Below are 19659 nucleotides of genomic sequence, written 5' to 3'. Positions count from 1 at the left end.
TGGGTCAAGTTCTCTATGCTAACACTAGCATATTGGTTTGATTACTGCAATCTTATAGTATGTCTTGGTATCTGGTAGGGTAAGCTAACCTCTCTCTTCTTTTTATATGTTGATTGCTAATTTTGAAACTTTTTTCTCTGTAGATACATATATATATAGGAGTAAATTTGTCACACTTAAGAAAATTCTCACAGATTTTAATTGGGATTGCACTGAATGTATAGATTAACTGGAGAAAAATGAACATTGTTATACATTTCTGGTTATTTGGGTCACCTTCTGGGTCCTTTGAGCATTATAGTTTTCTTTATAGAAGTCTCATATGATCTTGTTAAATAAATTCCAGGATGCTTTATAATTGTTGTCATTGTGAAAGCATCTTTTTGATTGCATGTTCTACTTGGTTACAGCTGATGTAGAGATAAGCTTTGATTTTTGAAGATTGATCTTATATCTAGCTACCTTACTGAATTTTCTCCCTAGCTGTAATGGTAAATTTTATGTATACATGTTTTACCGAATAAAATATGGTAAATTTTGTTGTATGTAAATTATACTTCAATTAACCTGACATAAAATATTAATTGGGACATTAATGGAGGCTAAAACTTGTAGGCAAGATCTTGATGAAGATCAGGAGAGTTACATAGAATCAAGCAGTCACTACAAAAGTACTTATTTAATCAAAAAGAAAAAAAAAGAAAAATAGTAGCATTACAGTGAACAAATCTGCCAGCATTGTCTGTGATAATTCAGACAAAATCTGAAGGCAATCTGCTAGAGAATGCCCTCTTGCTGGAGAGGTCAGCCTTTTTGTTCTATTCAAGCCTTCAACTGATTGGGTCAGGCCCACCTACACTATGGGCTTCCCTGGTAGCTCAGCTGGAAGAGAATCTGCCTGCAATGCAGGAGACCCTGGTTCAATTCCTAGATCAGGAAGATCCCCTGGAGAAAGGATAGGCTACCCATTCCACTATTCTTGGGCTTCCCTGATGGCTCAGATGGTAGAGTCTGCCTGCAATTCGGGAGGCCTAGGTTCAATCCCTGGGTTGGAAAGATCCCCTGGAGAAGGGAATGACTACCCACCCCAGTACCCATTCCACTATTCTGGCCTGGAGGATTCCATGGACAGAGGAACCTGGCAAGCTATAGTCCATGGGATCACAAAGAGTCAGACATGACTGAATGACTAACACACACTACTTACTTATAGTTCACTAACTAAATTTTTCTTCATTTTTTATTTTATGTTGGAGTATAGCTAATTAACAATGTTGTGGTTTCAGGTATAGAGCAAACTGATTCAGTTATATACATACATTTGTCTATTCCTTTTCAAATTCTTTCCCCATTTAGGTTGTTACATAATATTGAGCAGAGTTTCCTGTGATATACAATAGGTCCTCGTTGCTTATCCATTTTAAATATAGTGGTGTGTACATGTCCATTCCATACTCCCTAACTATCCCTTCCCTCTTGTAAGTTCATCACTAATTTAAATGTTAATCTCATCCAAACCCGTTCTCCAAGTTGACATACAAACTGCCAGCTAAATACAATGTGTGATCTGGATTCAATAGGAGAAGGGACTATTTTGAAGACCATTTTTACAACAATTAGTGAAATTAGAATATTAACTAGTTTAGACAATAGAACTGTTTCCAATGATAAATTTCCAGAATTTGACAACTATGCTATGTTTATGTAAGAGGGTGTCCTTGTTCTTAAGAAAGATATTGAACTATTTAGGGTTAAGAAGCACAATGTGAAGAACCTATAGTTCAGAAAAATGCTAATCTTGAAATTTTGTACACTTAAAAAAAATTATTTCCAAATCAGAAGTTAACAAATTAATGGTATGTCAGTGTATGTTTGGTATCTTTCATAAGGAAAAGCATCTGCCACCGTCTTGTTTCCTGGTGTGGCTTCCACCTAACCATACAACAAGAAATATTTTTTGAGGGAATACTAATGAACTAAGCCAAGAGTCACACATGACTGAGCGTGCACCACACAGGCAGGAAAAAACACTTTTTTTCTACACATAAGTCTCCTGGAACTCAATATGAGTGTGTAGACGCTTCTGAGGTTTGAGAAAACACATCTACTGGCCCCAAACACAGGGAGGCAGCCCACAAGCATAAGATAACTGAGTTGAGCTTTGCAACAGTGACCTGGATGCAGAGCATTTTCTGAGATGCTTTCCCTTCAAATTTACCCTCTCCCCACCCCATACCACCACCCTCAATAAAGGTTGTTGGCACTTTTGGCCCTAAACTGGGCAGTGTTGTCTTGACTTGGGTTGGGGGGAGGGGCAAGTTCAGTCCTCCGTCCTGGGCCAACTCAGAGGAAAAGCAAAAGCCTACAGGCTAGGTTGGTGGTGGCCAAGGTGAGCAGGTATTCTGGACAGGGACAGTCTGCTGGCAGCCAGCGGACTGCTTCACACAGAGATTAAAAGATAGGGTCAATTTCAGTAACAGAGTCAGTAAGTTTTCTCACGTTATCCCTCTAACTGAGTCAGCCAACATTTATTGGGCATCCACTGTATGCCAGGGCCCGTGGTGGAAACAGTGAGTCACTCCCAGAGGCTCTCATTGGCTCAAGAGGTGAATGTGAGCTATAGGTTCAACCACTTGACCTGTCCCATTCCCTGCCTGGATCCCGCTGGCTCCCACCTCTGCCCAGTGGCTGGGCACAAGGTCTCCTGTTCTCTACCTGTCCTTTTATTTCTTGAGGTCAGTCAAGACTGATGGGGATTTTCAAAAGGAAGTATATTAAGAGATTTAGGGAATGTAAGTGAATATTAACTAAACTTGCTGTGATAATTGTTTTGCAGTATGTAAATATATCAAATCATTGTGCTGGAGGACTTCCCTGGCCTGGTGGCTCAGTGGTAAAGAATCTGACTGCCAATGCAGGAGACAATGGTCCAATCCCTGGTCGGGGAGAATCCCATATGCTATGGAGTAACTAAGCCCCTGCACGATAACTACTGAGGTCTGTGAGCCCTAGAGCCCCTGGTCCGCAACAAGAGAAGCCACCCCAACAAGAAGCCCATGTACTGTGACAAAGAGTAGCCCCCCACTTGCCACAACCAAAGGAAAGCCCCTGCATCAATGAAGATGAAGCACAGCCAAAGATACATAAATATAAATTATACATAAATTATACATAAAAATACATAAATTATTTTTAAAAAATCATTGTTGTGCACCTAAAACTAATTCATTGGTATATGTCACTATATCTCTATTTACTTACTTATTTTATTTGTGTGTGTGACTGTGCCTCGAGGCATGCAAGATCTTAGTTCCCTGACCAGGGATCAAACCCATGCCCCCTGCAGTGGAAGCGCAGAGTCTCAACCACTGGACCTCTAGAGAAATCCCTCAACTTTTTAAAAAATTCAGAATAAAAAGAGATTTAGGGAAAATCAAAGAGAAATAAACCACAAAATAAACATTAATAAATTTGTATTGCCTGTGGTAGCAACTGTATTGTCTGTCACAGTAGTCTGTGGTCTGAGGGCAGCCCATCTGAGTTCAACATTCTGGCTCTACTGCTTTATTAGCTTATCATGAACAAGTTGCTTGTCTGCATTTCATTTTCCTCACATGTAAGATAGTAATAGTACTTGTCTCGAGCTATTTTCATCATTAAAGGAGGTGACTGATTCATGCATAGTGCAGTGCTCGGCCAGTAGTAAGTGCTTGACAAATATTAACCTAGAGAAAACAACAACAGCGACAAAGCACTCCTACTTACCCTTTCCTTAGTTCTGACCTCGTTTTTTGGTGAGCTGACCCCCTGCTTCCTCTTCACTGCATGACTCCTGCTTAGGATTCCACTTACTTCCCCGTTCAACCATCAGATTAGCTGCTGCTTCTAAAAGCTCCCAGCTAAAAGCGCTTATGATATCCCTGTAATGCAGCCCTCATCCTAGCCTATGGTAACTGTGTGTTTGCCTTCTTCACCAGAGTGTGAGCCTTCTAAGACAGAGGCTATGCCTTTGTAGCTCTCTCTCCCCCATGTCCCCTACACCTGGCACATGGCAGAGCACTCAGGCTCCAAGCCATTCCCTGCCTAGAATCTCCTCTACCTCCTGAAACCAGGTTCTGGGACCCTCTGGGTCTGCGCTCCCCCTTGTGGTCCTCAGCCACCTGCCAGGCTGCAGCCCCTCTATCAGCATGCCTCCCAGCTGGGCCTCAGAGCCCCTCCACAGAACCCCCTCCTCTCCAGGGCCTGGCTGCCTGCACCCTCACCCCATCCTGCAAGACACTTTACACCTCTGGTTGAGCTGCAGACCCACTTCTCACTCCATTTGCCTCAGCTTAGACAGCCTCCCCAGCAGGAGGATCTTAGGGCCAGCCCAGCTTCCCAGCAAAGCTTGGCTTGTTTGAGTGTTTTCTAGTCTCTGACAGAGATACCATCTTCCTTGGACACTGTTTTATAGTCAAGCTTTCCTCGGGAACTGAGGCAAGGACGTCTTTTTCTATTTTTGTGTGTTTGAGGACCCTTAATGACTGTTCTGGAAGAAACACAAGCTGGAATCAAGATTGCTGGGAGAAATATCAATAACCTCAGATATGCAGATGACACCATCCTTATGGCAGAAAGTGAAGAGGAACTAAAAAGCCTCTTGATGAAAGTGAAAGAGGAGAGTGAAAAAGTTGGCTTAAACCTCAACATTCAGAAAACAAAGATCATGGCATCTGGTCCCATCACTTCATGGGAAATAGATGGGGAAACAGTGGAAGCAGTGTCAGACTTCCTTTTTCTGGGCTCCAAAATCACTGCAGATGGTGACTGCAGCCATGAAATTAAAAGACGCTTACTCCTTGGAAGGAAAGTTATGACCAACCTAGACAGCATATTCAAAAGCAGAGACATTACTTTGCCGAGTAAGGTCCGTCTAGTCAAGGCTACGGTTTTTCCAGTAGTCATGTATGGATGTGAGAGTTGGACTATGAAGAAGGCTAAGTGCCGTAGAATTGATGCTTTTGAATTGTGGTGTTGGAGAAGACTCTTGAGAGTCCCTTGGACTGCAAGGAGATCCAACCAGTCCATTCTAAAGGAGATCAGCCCTGGGTTTTCCTTGGAAGGACTGATGCTAAAGCTGAAGCTCCAGTACTTTGGCCACCTTATGCGAAGAGTTGACTCATTGGAAAAGACTCTGATGCTGGGAGGGATTGGGGGCAGGAGGAGAAGGGGGCGACAGAGGATGAGATGGCTGGATGGCATCACTGACTCAATGGCTATGAATCTGAGTGAACTCCGGGAGATGGTGATGGACAGGGAGGCCTGGCGTGCTGTGATTCATGGGGTTGCAAAGAGTCGGACACGACTGAGCGACCGAACTGAACTGAACTGAATGACTGTTCCCTGCAGCTTTGTGTTTGTACATGTAGCTCTTGGCTTGTTCAGAAGGGGCAAAGCACAAAACACCCATGAGGAGGTGGTCACTTGCCTGGACTTCCATGGAGCCCTCAAGGTCAGGGCTGGCACTGCCTAGGGACCTGGAGTCCCCGGAGGGCCCGTCCACCCCACCCCCACCCCCACCATCTACCATTTCTCCCCAAGCCTGGTAGAGGAACATTCAACTCTGAGGCTGGAAGAGGGTTCAATAGAGAAGGGAGAAGAAAGGACATGCAGTCAGGGCTTAGACAGTGTGGAAAGAATAGGGCTGCAACTCTGCTCCCAGTGAACTAGATCATTGTGATGTTGGCTATGCCTCCTGTATCATCCTTGTGCATTTCTACTCATGAAGTTCCCTGGGAAAAGGCTAAGCTGTTTCCACTATGCTAAGTGGTTTGAGCCAGTGAAAAGCTTGAAGTGGGGGGTTCAGTGCTCAAGAAGGCAGAGGGTCCCCCCTGGGACCAGTGTGGAATAAGTGACTAGAATCAGGATAGAGTAAATAGACAGGAGTGAGAATGCCAAGCTTAACTTGAAAGCCCACTCCCCACTGACTGCCCCCCACTCCCAGGTCTCCTCAAGCTCTCTTTGCAGAAGGTGAGTGTGGCCACTGCAAGAAAGTTTGCATGGGTGACACCAGACATGGTCACTTTCCCAGGGGTTTTGGGGGAAGATTTTATGGACTTTCCTAATCTTTTGCAGCGTAACGCTGTCAGTCCAGCCGATAACAAAAGAACCTGATTACAGGCCGTGGGGATGTTTTCTCCTGCAGGTGCTGCAGTGATGTGGTTGGGGTGGAGATCATTTCTATGATGGGGCAGTCTACAGCCACCAGAAGGCTCTGCAGGTTGAAAGGCCTCACTTCCAAGGTGGTGGGCAACTGAAGGTTCCCAGAAGTTATAGCCTGAGAGGGCAATCCACCAACCCTCCCCATCCCCAGAAAAAAGTGGGGAGATGGCACTGCAGTGGTGGGAAGGTTGGCAACTGGAGGGGGAAGAATCGCTGCAGTGATGGGAATCCCTGCATGGAGTGGACTGAAGTGGTCACACTAGCTGAAGACACCTGCAGGATGGGGAAGGTTTCTGCAGTGATGAAGGAGCACTCTGCAAAGGAAAGGGTCGGGCTTTTGGGATGGGGGTCCTATGGTGATGCAGCCCTGGGGTTCGCTGCGGTGATTAGGGTCTCTGCAGTGATGAAAAGTTGAGCCATTGTGGGGGTGAGGGGTGCAGAGGGTAGAGGTGGGATTATCGGGGTAGCTGGAGTTGCTGCAGTGCTGGTTTGGAGGGCCTGCAGATTGAGCCCTTCTGCTGCACCTGCAGAACGCCTCATTTCCGGAAGGACGGAAAGGGCGGGGCCTCAAAGGCCCGGGTCTCGCACTGATGCTGGGCTGTGCGGCGGCCGGGATGCGGCTCCTGCACTGCGGTGCCGGGTCTGGCTGGAGCTGCAGGGGCTGGAGCGGCCGGGGCTGGCGCGGAGGCGGTACCGCTCCCGAAGGGGGCGGGGAGCAGCAGCCCCGCCGCAGCGGCGGGAGGGGCCGAGACCGGCTGGAGGGGCGGCCTTCCGAGCGGGGGCGGGACCGGCAACCTTAGGGCCGACGCCCCTGTGCGGACCCAGAGCGGTCGCAGCGGGAGTCAAGAGCTGGCGCCCCGCAGGCGTCCAGACTGAAGGCAGCCCGGGGCTCAGAGGCAGCACCACCCAGCCCAGTCCTGTCGTGCCGCCCAGAACTCCGCAGAGGACGCGACGGTGAGGCTGAGGCTGCCCGCGGGGAGGGGGATGATCCCTAGACCCAGCCTGCAGCATCCCCTGACAGTTCGGCTGTGGGGGCAGCGGCGACTGCAGCGTCCCCCCCTCAACCCCCATCCCAGATCAGTTCTACCAGGATGGGGAGAGGTGTCCTGGACAGATCCTACGGAATCCCCCGGCCACCTCTCCCGCTCTTGCCTTCGTAAGACCCCTTCCTTTCCCTTCCCACTTTGTTCTTCCCAACCGAACCCCTCCACTCCGGCCTGCAGCCCGTCTCAGCGCCCCTCTCAGTTGAGGCGCCAGAGAAAGACTGCAGCCCTTTGGTTCCCCATCCCACTCTGCCCCTGCTAACCTTTGCTGGGCTAGATGCACCCAGAAGGATGCTGGCCCTTTAAACCCTTGCTCCCCACCCAGAGCATCTTCCGTCTCTCCACCCGCGCCACTTCCAACAGCTGGCAGCCGCGGGGAGCCCCGGGGGGCCGGCAGGTACTGGGGTGGCGGTGAGGCCCGGGAGGGGGTAATGGAACAACTGTGACACCCCACTCCCTCCACCCGCGCCGCCCCTCCAGGAGCCAGTGAAGGGACTGCTGGGCGCCCGGAGCTCCAGTTAAACATTAACCCTCCGCTCCCCGGTCCCCGTGCTGCCTGCAGCTGCGCTCCTCCCGGGCTTCCCAGGTAACCGGCGAGGATGCCCATCTCGCCACCGCCCCCACCCCCCACCCCCGGACTCCCTCCCTTCGCCACCTGTCCGCCAGGTCGATTCCCAGGGCTCAGCCTCGCGCCCCCAGCAGGTCCTTGTCCCCGTGCCAGAGTTAAAAATCTCCCCGCCGGTTTTCAGGAGGGTGGGGCCGGGCGCCCCGAACTCACCCTGCGCACCCCTCATAGAGCGCCCCCTCCCCCAAGGGCACCATGCCCGGCCTGTACTGCCCCTCCAGCTGGACGCCGCTGCCCCTCACGGACTCCTGGGTCCGGGCCTGCGCCAACGGACCCTGCCTCAGCCTGCGGGCCCGGCTCACCTACCACAACCCGCAGCCGCAGCCGGTGGAGGGTGAGGCCCGGGCCGGGGGCGTGGGGTGGTGGACAAGCGCCGGCCTGGCAAGGTCCAACATCGCCTGTGCCCTCATCCCGCCCCAGGCGTGTTCGTGTATCCGCTGGCGGAGGCTGAAGTGGTTTCGGGCTTCGAGGCGGAGGCCGCGGGACGGCGCGTCTCCTTCCAGCTGCAGAGTCGGCGCCGCTCGCAGGCCGCCTGCTGCAGCGCTCTAGGCCCGGCGCTGGGGGCCTCAACGCCCCGCCGCTGCGCGCAGGGTGAGTCCCGGGCGCTCCCCGCCCCATCTTCTGAAAGCAGACGCACTGTGCATCCCACCCCTCTGCAAGCACCCGCTCTGCATCCCACCCCTCCCTGTCCCGTCCCCCCGCCCCGCTCCCCGTCAATGTTTTTTCATTCATTGATTCACCCTTTCATTTGACGTTAGAGGACTGGGCCCCTGACGCTGACCAGGTGCTGGTGGGATGTGAACCAGGCCTGATCCGAGGCTTGCAGCCAGGTGGACAGACACAGCAAGCAGTCCACAAGGCTCTCCCCTCTGGAGCTTTCGCTCAGGGGCCTGGGACGGTGTTTTGGTCATCTCTGAATCCCAGCATCTCTCAAAAAAAGTGACCCAAAGGGGCTCAGAGAGTGCTGGGTGAGGAGATAGAAGCCCTCCTCTCTGCTAGGATTCCTGGCTCACACTCCATTCTTTTATTTATTTGTGCGTTCACTTGATTCCTACACATGGGGTTTACTATCTGCGTAAGAAGAGGGATAGAATGCAGTGGTGTTGAGAGCTGGCACAAGCTGAGCAGGTAGTTGGAGGATTAAGGGAGCTCTGGGCTGAGGCCTCGGGAATATTTCAGAGAAGGTGAAGCCAGCATTTGACTGAAAGGAAGGGTGGGATGTAGTAGGAAGGTTGAGAGGAGAGAAAAGGCACTCTACTCAGGGGCAACGGTGTAAGCAAAGGTTCAGAAGCAAGTTCTACAGGGTAACGGTGATAAAATGCCTCATGTTTATAGTGATTCACGGTTTCAGTCACTGGTGTCACCTCCTTTGAATCCAGAGAGGTAGGTAATGCAAGTGTTGTTCTCCTTCCCCCTCTAACAGATGACAAGAGTAACAGCAACAGCCTTTTACATATTGGGTGCTTCCCAATTATTGTCTCATTCATTCCTCACCACAGTCATATAATTATGACCCCCATTTTATAAACCAAGGCTCCCCTAAACAAGAGAGTTACTAAACAAAAGACAGAATCAGAAGTCACAGAGCAGAGACTCAAAACCTGACACTGTGTTCTCTTCACTGTATCAGGCTGTCCCAAGCCTCAGATGCTGGAGATAGAAGCCCCTTTCTTCCTTCTTACCTTCATTTCTTCCTTCCATTTTTTTCTCCCCTTCATTTATTCAGCAAGTATTTTTCAGAAGAATGGGTAAATGATCATCCTGGGGAAATGAGGCTCAGGAGGGCTATAAAGGTAGGCTGGGGCCCAACCATGTAGGGTTTTGACTGCCACCTTAGACACCTGGCCTTCTTCCCTTTAGCAGCAGCAGTGCTGCCCATGATATCACCAGTCCCCAAACAAACCCCTTGGTCTAAGTAAAATGGAATACTTGGTATGCAAATATCCTCTAGCCAGGTCCAAATAGATTACTGTTCCTGAATTCCTCTTGGGCAGAAAATTCTGGAACTATAAAAAAGGAAAAAAGAAAATTCTGGAGCCACAGCTAGTGGGCAGTGGGGAGTCCTCAACCCTCAACCATTCATGTGCAGGGTATTTGTGAGCAGGGAGGGTCCCAGGCAATGGGAGATGTCAATAAGCATTCTTTAGGGAAATGAGGCCGACGGGTTGAACGGGCTGGAGCAGGTAAAGAAAGAGAGGCAGAGGGTATGCGTCCCACAGGACCTTGGGGGTGGTGTGGACATCCCCCTTCTCCTCCTCAGCTCTCCATTAGCAATGATGTCACTTCTGCCTTTCCTGATGACAGCCAGATTCTTCTGCCATCAACTTGCCTCTCCTTCTACCACCATTCATCTCACGCCTCCATCTTACATCACCAGTGCATTAGCCCAGCATCCTTCCAACCTCAGAGTTCTCCTTGCCCAAGCTCCCTGACTATGCCTGCTCCCACCCTGTATTCCTCCATCTCCTCTGCTTCCAGCCCCCTCTGATCCCTTTCCTCACTCATAGGTCATCTTGTCTTGGATCTGGCCCAGGCCCGGTCCACGCTGGTGCTGCCCACAGGCCTCATCGCCGCGGCCGGCACCATGACAGTGACCCTGCGGAGCAGCCGGGAGCTGCCCTCCAGGCCTGATGGGGTGCTGCACGTGGCTTTGCCCTCTGTGCTCACCCCTCTGGCCCCGCCAGGCCCACCGGGGCCCCCCAGGCCTCCGGGGCTCTGTGACGACAGGTTGGGCCTATGGTGATTCCCTTCGTCCCTCCCTCGGCTTCTCTGGGTCTAGTGCGGGTGAGGGGGCCTTGGCAGGGTGTCCCGGGGGATTGGCAGGGTGGGAAAGGGCTGGAGCCAGTCAGCCAGAGGGGCTAGGGACCCTGGTAGTGGCCGAGTGACCCTCCTCATGTTCCTTTCCAGCCCCACCAGCTGCTTTGGAGTGAGCAGCCCTCAGGGTGAAGGGCCAGCCTGGGAGGAGCCAGCTGCTCCTCGGGATGTGTTCCGGGGCCCGGCCCGTTGCCCTGCCCCGTACACCTTCTCTTTTGAGATGCTGGTGACTGGGCCGTGCCTGCTGGCAGGTGGGTATCCCTCCCCGTGTAGCTGACTGGGAAACAACTCAAGGCTCAGGGATGGGAGGAGCAGAGTACAAAGAAGATGGGGACCTAAGACCTAGGAACCTCTAGTCTCCCAGTGGGATCATCCTCTGGCTACTTCCACGCAACACTCACACCTGTAGGTTTAACAATGTCATTTCTTTACATTCCACTCCACTCACCAGTGAGAAGATCAATGCTTACAATGAGACCAGTCCAAGTGATGAAGTTGAGTTTCCTTGTGCAAAAGGTGGAGGAGAATGTTAAATCAGCAGTTGGTTGATACAGAACTGTTTGACCAGCCAGGAACACACCTGGGATGTCCCCTCCCAGACCGTGAAAGCAGGCAGACCCCCCCTTGTCTACCCTATAGATTGGACTCTGAGAGCTGAGCTGAATCAGTCATGATCCTGCCCCCTGCCCCCCATTATTGTCTGGGAAGGGGATATTAGTGCTCTTGGGACTGGCTTAGGATGGCGTGATCATCACCTCTTCCTGCCTCTAACTCCCTCAGGACTGGAGAGCCCCTCTCATGCTCTTCGGGCTGATGCCCCACCTCATGCCAGCTCTGCAGCCACCATCTGTGTCACACTGGCAGAGGGTCACCGCTGTGACCGGGCCTTGGAGATCCTGCTGCACCCCAGTGGTGAGAGATTGCGGCACATGGTGGGCTAGTGCTGCCTGCTTCAGCACCACCTGGGGAGCATTTTTCAATGATTTCTGGGCCCAGAGCCAAACAATTGAGTCATTGGTGAGGGTGGGCCTGGCAGTGCAGGGAGGATGAGCCTGCAGAGTTCTCCCAGGTTGGTGGGGCTGAATGCTTGGGGATCTAAAGACGGGAGCTTCCCTGACAGAGCTGTGTCCCCTCCTCCCCAGAGCCCCACCAGCCCCACCTGATGCTGGAGGCCGGCAGTCTGAGCTCAGCAGAGTACGAGGCCCGAGTGAGAGCCCGTCGGGATTTCCAGAGGCTGCTGCGAAGGGAAAGTGATGGGGACCGGCAGGTATAATGGCCTAGGGTCCTGGCCTCACCTCTGGCTGCATTAATGCAGGAGGAACAGGGGAGCAAGCTTAGGTTGGGATGGGCAGGAGGCCTCTACTCTCAGTGGGAGCTCTCAGTAGGCTGATGAGTTCTATCACAGCAGGCCCACGCAAGTCTCCCTGGAACGTGTCTCAGAGGATGGGGCATAGGACTGACACAGGCAGAGGACAGCCACCTGCCTCTGCCGTTGCCTTTATTCAGATGACACAAAAGGGTGCCCTGTCTGGGTGGATTGCATGGACAAAGGTCCCAGAGCTAAGTCCTGCTGCCAGCCCAGGTGGGAATTTCAGGAAGCCTGGCCCAGGATGACTCGGGGCTCCCGTGCTCAGGTGTGCTTCCTGCAGCGACGCTTCCACAAGGACATCCTGCTGAACCCTGTGCTGGTGCTGAGCTTCTGCCCGGACCTGAGTTCCAAGCCCGGACACCTGGGCACAGCTACACGGGAGCTCCTCTTCCTGCTGGATGGCAGTAGTGTGGCATACAAGGCCTGTGGGGCAGGGTGTGGGTGGGCTGGGGGTTGGGCGAGGCAGTGGGTCTAGGTGGGCTGGGGGCTGCCTCTCAAAGACACACACATACACACACACACACACGCACACACCTACCTCTCTCTTTCTCATACTCACATACATATGTTTCTCCCAGATTACAAGACCCACCTCTCATACATAAATTTACGCTAAGTGAAAGTGAAAGTGAAGTCACTCAATCGTGTCCTACTCTTTGTGACCCCATGGACTGTAGCCTATCAGGTTGCTCCGTCCATGGGATTTTCCAGGCAAGAGTGCTAGAGTGGATTGCCATTTCCTTCTCCAGGGGATCTTCCAGACCCAGGAATTGAACCCGGGTCTCCCGCATTGCAGGCAGATGCTTTACCATCTGAGCCACCAGGGAATCCCAAATTTACACTAGGTCACACCTAATCCCAAACCCCAGGGTTCACATGCACCTCCATGGTCAAATGTCTCTCACAGGAACTCAGAGTCGTCCTTGCATGCTGGGGTCTCTCTCACAGTCACACACTTGTGACTGGGCCTTGATCTAGGCCTTGCCCAGATTCCCTCATCTGGCCCCTCATCCCTTGTTGATCTTGGTGCCAGTGGGGCCTGCCTCACCCTGCCTTCCCTGGCCCTCCCCAGGATGCCATCGTTTTGGCTGTGAAGTCACTCCCGCCCCAGACGCTCATCAATCTTGCCATGTTTGGCATCTCGGTGCAGCCCCTCTTCCCAGAGAGCCGGCCTTGCAGTGATGTGAGTGTGACCTAGGGATTTGGGGGTCAGTAGAGACATCTCAGGGGCTTCCCAGGTGGCACAGTGGTCAAGAATCCACTTGCGAATGAGGAGATGCAAGGGACACAAATTGGATCTCTGGGTTGAAGAGATCCCCTGGAGGAGGAAATGGCAACTCACTCTAATATTCTTGCCTGGGAAATCTCATGGACAGAGGAGCCTGGTGGTCTACAGTCCACAGGGTTCGCAAAGAGTCAGAAACACCCGAGTAACTGGGTGTGCACACACAGAGTCCTCCCAGCCCGGTGTGCCCAGCCCAAGCCTTCTTCCCCCAGGAAGCTGTGCAGCTGATCTGTGAGAGCGTTGAGACGCTACAGGCTGTGGACGGCACCCCAGATGTGTGGGCTGCTCTGGACTGGGCCCTGGGGCAGCCCCAGCAAAGGGCCCACCCTAGGCAGCTTTTCCTGCTCACCGCTGCCTCACCCGTGGCCGCTGTGACCCACCAGACCCTGGAGCTCATGAGGTGGCATAGAGGGGCAGCCAGGTAGGATGGAGTGGGCAGAGCCAGGCTCCTGAGATTGGGCCCCCAAAGAGGGCTGCTGAGGCCACAGCTGCTCCCCTTCTCTTGTCAGGTGCTTCTCCTTTGGCTTGGGGCACGCCTGCCGCCAGCTGCTCCAGGGTCTGTCTGCTCTCAGCAGGGGCCAGGCCTACTTCCTGAGACCTGGGGAAAGGCTGCAGCCCATGGTGAGCTTGAGCCTGGGCCCTGCTCCCTTCTCCTCAGGGTCCTTCTCCCAAGTGGCACTGAGTCTAAAACAGATCCTGGTCAGGTTGTGAGGTCTCCAGGCACCCTGCTGTGGGGTGCTGCAGAAGGCCAAAGGTTCAGGGGACATGGCCTCTGACTACTCCCCAAACCTTGTCCTAAGTTGTGTCCTGGTACTGAGCCATGTCTTTGAAAAGCCTTGCCCCATCCACATGGCACAGGCCAGGAGGACAGTTCACACTAAGCTTTGAGGACTGAACACTCCGTCTCCTTGCTTGTTCCTACCCCTGTTCCTCCTCTTGACCCAGGCCTGCCCCTGCCCTGCTTGCCTCAGCAAGGTACTGGGCTGATAGCGGCAGCAGAAGGGTGGCCTCCCCTCTCCACTGGCTGTGTGGCACCTTTTTCTCTCCCGTGGGCTCCTTCTGGTCATTCCTCACAGCTGGTGCAGGCCCTGAGGAAGGCACTGGAGCCCGCGCTGAGTGACATCTCTGTGGACTGGTTTGTTCCGGATGCAGTAGAGGCCCTGCTGACACCCCGGGAGATCCCCGCGCTCTATCCTGGGGACCAGCTACTTGGTTACTGCTCAGTCTTCAGGGTGGACGGCTTCCGGTCCCAACCCCCGGGGGTAGGCCTGGGTTGGGGGGTGGTGGGAAGTGGGCCTGGGATGGCTGAAGCCCCTGTGTCTCTTCAAAACCCATTTCCTAAAAAAAAAAAAAAAAGAAAGAAAACAAACCCATTTCCTCTTCCCGGTGCTTCTCTCTGCCAAACTCATCTACTGCTACCCTCTAGACTTCCCCAGGGACCAAACTGGGTCCCTCAGGTGACTGCAGCCTGCCTCCCTCATAAGATCTCCCACTGAGCTGTCCTACAGAGTGATGCCTTTGGTCACCAAAGCACACAGAGAGCAGCACCAGCATTAGCTTTGAGGTTTTTGTTGAAACCTGCTCATTGTTTCACACGGTGCCCTACAAAAAGCAACATTTAGCTTATTTCCTGTAACACTCAGGGCCACACAGGGCATCGTCTTGATGAAATCTCGGATCCCAGTTCTGCTGTGTACTGACCATCTGATTTGGGCAAGTCAGTCAACCTCTCTGAGCCCCTTACACTGACTTTTTTCATAGGGGTGTTTTAATTAGAAATTCATGACTTGCACACTGTTGGTAGGATACTTGACACAGAGGTGGAGTTGGATACATGAGTTATTTTTACTAGGAAAAGCTTTATCTCTCTAGAAGAACCAAGCATGCTAGCTCCTTTTTGATTGGGAGAGCTGTAAAATGGACTGTCTGCCTTTTTCCCTGGCTGCCAGGAAGCTCAGAGCCAAACCTGAAGCCCAGTCATAGCAGCTCTAGTAACGCTGTGGTCAGCATATGTTTCCTCCTTTCTTAGTACTGGGTTTTCATTTCTGCTTTATAATCTTTATTGCCTCTTGCAGTGAGCCATCTTAAATCCTGTTTGGAAAAAGATAGAGTGTATAACTATAATCAGGTTTTTTTTTCTCCTCAATGTCTATCCCTCTCCAGGGCCAAGAGCCTGGCTGGCAGAGCTTGGGCGGCTCAGTGTTCCCATCCCCAGAGGAAGCACCATCTGCCACCAGCCCTGGCACTGAGCCCACTGGCACCTCAGAGCCACTGGGAACAGGCACTGTGTCAGCAGAGCTGTCCAGCCCGTGGGCTGCTGGGGACTCAGAGCGGAGTGAGTGCGTGTGTGTGTGTGTGTGTGTGTGTGTGTGTGTGTGTGCGCGTGCGTGCATGCGTGCGTGCGTGTGTGTTAGAGGGGAAGTGGGCGGTGGAGAGGCCAGGGCTGGGATCTGCTCTACTTCTCCATAGGTACTGATGCTCTGACAGACCCAGTCACGGACCCCGGACCTAATCCCTCTTCTGACACAGCCATATGGCACCGCATCTTCCAGTCCTCGTACATCCGGGAGCAGTATGTGCTCACCCACTGCTCTGCCAGCCCAGAGCCAGGCCCAGGCTCCACAGGCAGCAGCGCATCCCCCATCTCCCAGGGCCCGGGCTCCCCTGAGGGCAACACTCCCCTGGATCCCCCTTCTCAGCAGGGCTGCCGAAGCCTAGCCTGGGGAAAATCTGCCAGCTCCCGCTCCTGTCCCCTGCCTCCATCCCCACTGGCTCCAGTCAAGGTGAGATTCCATCCACATCCCACCATATCCAGCAAACGTTTATTGACCATTGGCTGTATGCCATAGATTGTGCAGTGGTTATTATTATGTCTACTTGAAAAAACAGAGAGGTAATGATGATATATAATGATGATACCATGCGACACATGTTGACAAGCACAGAAGCATGACATTATGGGGGTTCAGAGTCAAGGTGACTAACCCTGTCTGAGGAAGTCGGGAAAGCAAGAGCCTCCTCTGAAGAATAAGAAGTCAATCAGGCAGAAAGGGGAAAGACCTGAGTAAAAACAGACAAGCCCATGAGTAAAATGGGCTTGTGCGATGACACAGGGAAGGGGGCCAGGGGCCAGAGGAGCCTGGCCTCACCCCTAAGGGTGGTGATCAGCCATCTAGGGTTTCAGACAAAAGGGTACATGGCTAGTCGTGTATGTATGTCTGATCAGGCTAGGAGCTCTGCACTCTTTGACCAGTGGACTCCACTTCTCAGGTGCAGACTGGGGCTTTGAGTGCTGAGGTGCTGGGCCGTCGACGCAGAGTGGCTCTGGCTGGCCGAAGCCTCTCATCCCCTCAAGGCCGGGTGAACCCAGTCCCTGGACACCCCCGGCACCCCTCTCTAGGTGTAGCACCCGATGGGCCAGGCCCTGAGCCAGGGCAGCAGCTGGGACAGGGCCTGGATGACTCAGGTAAAGGTTATGGGAAAGCTGCGTTCTGTTACCCAGGAGACTGTGGGGAGGTGGAGCCCAGGGCACCACGTGGCCCCTGCTCCTACCATTGTTTCTCCCCAGGAAATCTGCTCTCCCCAGCCCCCATGGACTGGGACATGTTGATGGAACCACCCTTCTTGTTCACCGCTGTTCCCCTCAATGGGGAGTTGGCTCCTTCAGCAGTAGCACAGCCTCCCCAGGCTCCACGCTGCCATGTGGTGATCCGGGCCTTGTGTGGGGAGCAGCCCGTGTGCTGGGAGGTGGGTGTTGGGTTGGAGACGCTGTGGGGGCCTCAGGATGATGGCTCACTGCCTCCGTCACCCCCCGAAAGAGATAATGCTTGGGACCAAGCACTCCATCGACTGACAGCAGCTTCTGTGGTTCGGGACAATGAGCAGCTGGCTCTTCGAAGAGGGGGTGAGACCAGGGCTGACTGGGGTGAGTTCCTGGTGGGCGCAGTCAGGGCTCAAGGAAACCAGAGACTGGCAGAGGCATAGGCCTGTGTGATCCCTCACTGTACCTCACCTTGCTCACAAATGATTTGAGGCAGCTCACCCACATTATCAAGGAAAAAAAGTTAAGCAGGGTAATGTGAGGGGAAGGGATAATAAAAGGAAACAGAAAATGAGGTTATATTAAAGATATACACTATGAGGTTATGTACCTTTGCAAGCAGGGGACCCAAAACTGGCCAAGTTTCCTAGCAGCCAACAGAGAGGGAATTTCATCTTGTAATGATTCACAGTGCCCATAATGTAAAAACAAATCTCTCATTTAGGAAGATTATTAAAGTTAAAATGTCAGTTCTTCAGTTGCACTAGCCATGCTTCATATGCTTAGTGGAGACTCTAAGGAATAATACATACTGGATCCTGTGGCTACCACACTGGATCACGCAGATGCAGAATATTTCCATCATTACAGAAAATTCTACAGGGCAGTGCTGAAATGAGTGGATGGAAAAGGCACCACTCAATGCTTCCTCTGGGTTGTGTCCAGAATGTTGCATTTGTGGGTAGCCAGGGAGCCTAGCCTTGCTAGTAACAAGGTGGTTGAGCATTTAGCCTAACCACTTCTTGTCAAAGTTGAGGAGTCTGAGCTGGCCCCAAGAAGGAACTCCATTCTGTTCAAAAGTGGACAGAGGGCTGGGAATTCCCTGGCGGACCAGTGGTTAGGACTCCACGCTTTCACTGCCAGGGCAAGGTTTGATCTCTGGTTAGGGAACTAAGATTCCACAAGCCTCAAGGTGCTGGCAAAAAAAAAAAAAAAAAAGGACGAAACCATGGCATTATGGGAGCAGAGGTTTTCTGTGACCCTCTTTGTAGAGAATGGGTGGTGGGCGTGCACACCCTCCCAGCCCACATGCTGCTGCTTGGTTTTGTAGGTCACGCCCGGAGGTCCTGGCTCCGAGCCCTTCAGACAAGTAAGGTCAGCTCTGCCCCTTCTCGCTTCACCTGTCCTGTAGCTGTGGATGCTACCACCAGGGAGGTCCTACCCTCAGCCCTGCAGGTGCAGAGCTCAGGTAAGCAAGGTCTGTCCCAGGTGGCCTCCCAGGAGCCAGTTCTCACCTCACTGGCCACCCCCCCAAACTTCTCCCTATCTTCTGTGCCCGTACAGAGCCAGCTGAACCTGCCCGTACCCCTCCTATCTCTCAAAGCCATGTAGATGCAGCTCCTTTCCCCACAGCTGTCCACTCTAAAGGTAACACTCACATTTGAGGGAACGGAGTAGGGAGCAGCAGGCTTAGGGACCACCACTGAATGGCTCCAGTCAGGACTGAAGGGAGACTCTCTGGCAGGTGGCTGGGACCCGGAACAAACTGGCAACTCCAGTTCTGCTTTGGGGGACCATGCAGCCCCCATAGGAGGGTCTTATCGCCCGCTTCCCCGGCCTCCCTCTCGGATCAGCCTGGGCCGTTGGAAGTCCAGGGGCCCAGACAGCCACAGACTCTGCAGCCCCAACACGGGCCAAGTCAATGACAGCAACAGTGAAGGCAGCGGCCATGACTACCTGCCCTTGGTGAGGACTCGGGAGGTGGAGGGTGGCGCTGCCAGAGCCAGGGCGCCGCCTCAGCTCGCTTCTCCCCCCACCTCCTCTCTCCTCAGGTGCGCTTGCAGGAGGCGCCCGGCTCCTTCCGCCTGGACGCCCTGTTCTGCGCGGCGGTGCGCATCTCGCAGGAGCGCCTGTGCCGCGCCTCGCCCTTTGCCGTGCACCGGGCCAGCCTCAGCCCCACCTCGGCCTCCTCTCCCTGGGCACTCCTAGCCCCCAGTGCTGGCCAGGGTGGCAGCGCCACAGCCGCTTGCAGCCCGTCCCCCAGCTCGGGTTCCGAGGGTCCGGGCCAGGTGGACAGTGGGCGGGGATCAGACACTGAGGCCTCAGAGGGGTCGGAAGGGCCTGGTGGTGCTGACCTGCGGGGCCGGACTTGGGCCACGGCTGTGGCGCTTGCGTGGCTGGAGCACCGCTGTGCGGGGGCCTTCGGCGAGTGGGAACTGGCAGCTGCGAAGGCTGACTGTTGGCTGCGGGCGCAGCACCTGCCCGACGGCCTGGACCTGGCCAACCTCAAGGCTGCAGCCCGTGGTCTCTTCCTGCTGCTGCGTCACTGGGACCAGAACCTGCAGCTCCACCTGCTGTGCTACAGCCCCGCAAACATGTGAGGGTCACCCACTGCTCCGGCTGGCACCCCCTCCAACCAACTCAAAGTCACTGCCACCCAGAGCCGGCCTCTCGGTGCTGGGAAGGGGTGGGCTGGCGACAGCCTGTCCCCACTGCTTCTCATTCCCTCCACAGAATCCTGCCCCCACAAAAAGTGCCTGCCTGTGCTCTCTCTTGCCCCTC

General features: G+C 53.5%; 1 protein-coding gene across 1 annotated transcript; it reads left to right on the top strand.

The window, feature by feature from the left end:
- The first annotated feature begins 8064 nt into the window (after window positions 1–8064).
- Window positions 8065–19478, top strand: VWA5B2 (von Willebrand factor A domain containing 5B2). The gene is made up of 19 exons (XM_052642049.1): window positions 8065–8203; window positions 8290–8460; window positions 10377–10608; window positions 10777–10934; window positions 11464–11595; window positions 11826–11950; window positions 12318–12473; window positions 13125–13235; window positions 13550–13758; window positions 13847–13958; window positions 14414–14599; window positions 15501–15672; window positions 15807–16120; window positions 16608–16803; window positions 16906–17262; window positions 18209–18346; window positions 18442–18525; window positions 18623–18843; window positions 18930–19478. Exons 1-19 carry the CDS (start codon window positions 8065–8067, stop codon window positions 19476–19478), a joined length of 3762 nt encoding a protein of 1253 aa, XP_052498009.1.
- The last annotated feature ends 181 nt before the right edge of the window (window positions 19479–19659 follow it).

Source organism: Budorcas taxicolor, chromosome 1, assembly GCF_023091745.1.
Source record: "Budorcas taxicolor isolate Tak-1 chromosome 1, Takin1.1, whole genome shotgun sequence".
NCBI lineage: Eukaryota > Metazoa > Chordata > Mammalia > Artiodactyla > Bovidae > Budorcas > Budorcas taxicolor.
This window is presented reverse-complemented; position numbering and strand designations above follow the sequence as displayed.

Excerpts from the sequence above, each read along its gene's own strand:
- VWA5B2 (XM_052642049.1), top strand. The coding sequence starts at position 8,065 with ATGCCCGGCCTGTACTGCCCCTCCAGCTGGACGCCGCTGCCCCTCACG. Across the intron at positions 13,759-13,846 it reads TGGCATAGAGGGGCAGCCAG|GTGCTTCTCCTTTGGCTTGG; the intron begins GTAGGATGGAGT and ends TTCTCTTGTCAG. Across the intron at positions 16,121-16,607 it reads CCCCACTGGCTCCAGTCAAG|GTGCAGACTGGGGCTTTGAG; the intron begins GTGAGATTCCAT and ends TCCACTTCTCAG.